The following is a 4,731-nucleotide window of genomic DNA, read 5'->3' on the forward strand; positions in this document are numbered from 1 at the left end:
TGTTATACTTGGTATGATGAATCAAATGAATGGCTAGACGCAGGTAACAAATCTATCTGCATTGGATTGTTGAAAGAAACACAATTGCTATACATTGTTTGTTACCACTGGAGTGATACAAGAACAAGGGTTACAACATAGCCTGTTTGCAGTGAAGTATCTGACAATATGGCAGAGAAAACTGATGAATCGGATGAAACCATACTAAAAACACCAATTAAAGATAGGGTACCATATTTTGAGGCAAAGTTACAAATTGAATTAGCAAAATTCAAACTTTTCGTCAACAAATGGTTGTAGAGAGAACATCAATGAAACCCTTCATGTTTTTTCAGATTTTTAAATCTTCAAAATAAGTCTGTAGCTGTGCAATTAGACAGCTGTTCTAAATGATTAAAAAGGCATTGTCCTTTTCTTATATGCATACTTTTCAAACAAAATGGCATGTAGGAATTCATATTGATTCCTTCTATATCTTTTGGCAACACTTTTGGCCAGTTTCAGGCAGAAACAAGCATGCAGTTCAAGAAATGCTTACATTCTTATCCTCAAATGTACAAAATGGCCGCACATCTCCCTTATTTGTTCGGGTTTTTTTTGTAAATCTTATAACAGTTGTATAAGTTAAAGGTCCAAAATAAACTAGTAAATGTATAAAAACAGCTTAAGTAATTGTTACTGGAATATAGGAGGAATTTTAAGACAATGAGAGAATAAGCTCAATGACAAATTATTTTTGAAACGACCGTCGACAAAACTCTATCGCCACATAGAGCTACACTGGGAAAACCTTCCATAAATTTTTTTGATAAAATATACATGACATTGTAATAAAAAGTGTCACCAAAAAGGCTGTTGTACAAAGTACAAACCGCTGAAGCCAATTACAAACAGCACATATCTCTGATGGTGATATACATATGTACTATGTACAAATGATCTGCATAACAACAACTTCCTTTTTTGAAAATTATAGGTGGAGTTATTTGTAGAGTACGGGTACCCTTTTGGAAGCCGCACGCCCGCAATTTTTACCTTTTCAATAACCGGAGGTTTCGTTTGGAAAACCCTGTTATGTATACAGATAGAGTTTCATTTCTCGTGTGGTAATTATTAACCATAAACCAATCCAAAAATATAAATTTGCTACCATTTTTGTTAAGTGGTCACCAGCGTTAGCTCCTGTTTTCAACTACATTTTTTTGAAATATTCATCAAATACGCGTCGAGAAATTTGCAAAGATCTTTCGTTATATTTTTTTTCATTTGATAGACCAAAACTAACAACGTACCTAATATGTTATCGACAGAAGTTATGCTTTTACAAAAATCCTTACTGCGTAAAAAGTCATCCAAACTGCGTAGCAGAATGAACCTTATGTGTGAACCTTGTTTTATTTTATTTTCATCTGGTCATTATCTAGAGAATGGCCACTTGAATGGGGGTCAATTTGCGCCAATTATCGAAAGGTTAAAGTATAACACACTAAATAACTCACTGACTTAGCAGTTAATCACAGCCATGATTACCAGAAGAGGCGTTTTTTTTATTTCCGAAACTTTGTATGGCGTTAGACGACATTACAGTTTAACGACTGCTAACCCGTATATTTATACGTCGCTATTTGTTATCATTCTGTAGCGACCGAGCCTTTCGCCATGAAGATGAATGATTTGGTTTTGCTTTTGGTCAGTGTTCCTGTGCTAATACATGGAGAGGTAAGTCCATTTACAACATTAATCTTTGAATGATCTGTCTGCAAAATTCTTATTTGAAACTGTTGCATCTGAACGTTTAAAAGTAAAAGGAGGTAATTCACTGCTGTATGTGATATTTTTTTTAAATTAAACATGTTTGTTATAGATTTTAAAACCTCAATCAAAATTGAAATTATTCATTTTACATTCTACAGTTTGTGATCTTTAAATGCCTCAAATTGCAACAAACTAATCACCGCGAATGAATTTACATGTAATTTACATATTAATTGATTTTTGTAATCGGTCAAAAATATATTTCATGCTTGTTGTTCAAACACCATGTTTTACAATTATTCAACAATAGCATTGATTCTATTGCTGAAACCAAAATTACAAGAGTTATTTTTCCATGGCTTTTATTTCCAAGGCTCATCTTGACAGCCTATGTAATAACCAGTTTTAACCGGTTTTAGAAAATGTCTGTTACTAATTTACTCTTCCGTGATGTACAATTTATACCTATTCATTTATTAAAAACAATTATCATTCACAACGCGTTAACGCGCGTTATTCAATTTGTCTGCTCACCTGACGGCAGTTATCAACAACACGACGTCAAAAAATTCATTATCAAATGCTACTGGATAAAATACTAACAAGAACTTCTATTTAGGGATCAACATTTTTCTTTGGTAGATGTGGGTTAAATGAAATGATCACAGGGGTAACACGTGAAGTTTTGTGTACAATAGCAACATCTCTGCCCACCAAAATATCATATAATTATGTAAATTATATGTCCAGAAACCTTGTAAACAGAAACATTTTGCAATATTAAAGACTAAGGAGAAAGTTAATAACGCTTTTATAAAATCGTTGATTGATAATTTTAAATTGAATTCAAAAAAACTTTGGAATGCAAAGTCTGATTTGATCAATCATTGTCTTTCAAAAAAGAAGAAAGAAAGCTTTTGTTTGATAATAAAATTTACTCTAATTATATTTCAGACCGAATGTCCTTGCAAGACTATATCAATACCACACGAAGAAACGTCGAACGAAGTACATCCTTATCAAAGGCTCATTTTTGAGCCGATATCTGTGAGGAGAGTGTTCGATATGACTACTTTCACTGTGACGTACATTGCTGATATCCGGGGACCAACCGATGCCATCAGCAAGTTCAACGGAACTGTGAGAAGAAGTCTGTGGCATTTTAGCACCTGTTTTAGTTTGCTTTTACTGTTTGTAAAAAAATAATTAAAATAAAATATTATATTAATGTATGTAATTTATTTTAAACGTGTGGCTTTATCAAAACACTTTGTTTGTTATATTTAAAGATACATTCAATATCATTTTCTTAAAGTATTGCATGTGTTTTATTGTAGAACAATTTCAAAAACGTACTTTTGTTTCCCTAAAATATATGAAAAAAATGTTAAATATAAATTGAGAGTTAATCATCTCATCATTTATATGTAGATATCTAAAATCTTGAACACGTTTTCTTAATTTTCTAAAGGCCAGACAATTATTTTTATTTTCATCAATTTTGAGTTTTGTTGTTTTTAGTTTACGATGCTGGAGAAAATCCAATTTTGGAGGCCCGATTGGCCATTCCGGCAATGGAGACGCAAACAAACAATCCAATAGCTTTCATTCTGTCGTCAGAGTCAACATCATCATCGTTTGTCATGGACATAAACAAGACACAGACAGGAGACAAACAGACAGACTTTAGAGGAAATCGATGCCATTTCACGACGTCAAGCACCACTGTTGGAAACACCTTCCGGTACAATGCTAGAACGTCTTGTCCTGATAAAGTTAGCTCCTATTTCAAGCCAGTCTTGAGCAAAAGAGGGAAAGGAGTGCTAAGTTTTGAGGAAATCGACGAGCTAAAGGAGAAGAAATATTTCAACTCCACTACAAGTAATGATGGAACGGAAGCGTCGTTCTCTATAAATCCCATTGGAATGCTTGTTGATGGAATCAAGATGGAGTCGTTGAAATTCCAGATTTTAACGATATCAAAGAATGAATTGGATTTGGTTGCGTTCAACGTATGGAGTTTTGACATCGTGTAAGAGACATTTCTAAAATAAAAGTCAGTTATTAAGCATCAGCGTGTGTCATGTTTTTCTATGTTATAAATGTAGTGTAATTTGTGTAGAAAGATATTTATTTGATTTTACGAAGAGCATACAAAGAGAAGTAGTGAGAGAAACACATCCCTCACTTTAATAAGAGGGAATAAAAAAATGACATTAACAAACCGTGAACCATCTCAAAAATCAATTAAAACTTAAACGAAATACAAATTCAAAGCAGAGCAACACGGAGCGAGGTAGGATCAAAGGCCTAGGAGGAGTGAGCATCCTCAGCTGACCGGTCACACCCGCCGTGTGCTCTTTGTCGTAATCGGGGAAAAACTCGGAAAAGTCCGTAGACAATTAGGTGATTAAATATGGTCTAACAATTAGTATGAAAAACGTCAGTCAGCATGCGACCCAGTGGAAGATTGTATTTGCTGACAAGGTCGTTGTATCGACCATGGAACTTAAGAAAAGATGACTTCAAGCGAGACTGTTGAACTATTTCATTTAAAATATACTAAAAAATTCTTTCAATTTAGAATAACATATTTTTGAAGAATAAAAAAATGTATGTGAAAGGGATAGCAAACAGCTAACACCTACTATTTCAACCCTTACAATTGCAATGAAATTTAAAGACAAGAGAGCTCGAGGTTCAATCTCTTGCACAGTCAGAGACAGGAAATCAAATAAGAGCAAAAGCGAGGTTTGAAGATTGGGCTTTTCCAACCAAATCAGTTTTAACGTAAAGTGTGCTGTTCAGAAAAAAATGCAGACACGGACCTATTTTTGATTTTTAGACTTTGAAAAATGAAAATCATCAGTTTGATGCAAAAAAAAAATCTAAAATATTAAATGGCTATAGAGATTCTAAAATTATGGAGAGAAGATTCAGTGCAAATACTCTACTTGTGGATTTGCTTATTTTCAA

General features: G+C 33.5%; 1 protein-coding gene across 1 annotated transcript; it reads left to right on the forward strand.

The window, feature by feature from the left end:
- The first annotated feature begins 1,582 nt into the window (after positions 1-1,582).
- Positions 1,583-3,921, forward strand: LOC109620778 (uncharacterized). Its single transcript, XM_034469154.2, has 3 exons — positions 1,583-1,719; positions 2,710-2,905; positions 3,277-3,921. The coding sequence occupies exons 1-3, from the start codon at positions 1,660-1,662 to the stop codon at positions 3,789-3,791; spliced, it is 771 nt and encodes a 256-aa protein (XP_034325045.2). The 5' UTR covers positions 1,583-1,659; the 3' UTR covers positions 3,792-3,921.
- Positions 3,922-4,731: the final 810 nt, after the last annotated feature.

This window comes from Magallana gigas, chromosome 6, assembly GCF_963853765.1.
Source record: "Magallana gigas chromosome 6, xbMagGiga1.1, whole genome shotgun sequence".
Taxonomy (NCBI): domain Eukaryota; kingdom Metazoa; phylum Mollusca; class Bivalvia; order Ostreida; family Ostreidae; genus Magallana; species Magallana gigas.

Coding starts and splice junctions, on each gene's coding strand:
- LOC109620778 (XM_034469154.2), top strand. CDS start 1,660: ATGAAGATGAATGATTTGGTTTTGCTTTTGGTCAGTGTTCCTGTGCTA. Junction 1,720..2,709: donor CTGTGCTAATACATGGAGAG/GTAAGTCCATTT, acceptor ATTATATTTCAG/ACCGAATGTCCTTGCAAGAC. Junction 2,906..3,276: donor CAACGGAACTGTGAGAAGAA/GTCTGTGGCATT, acceptor TGTTGTTTTTAG/TTTACGATGCTGGAGAAAAT.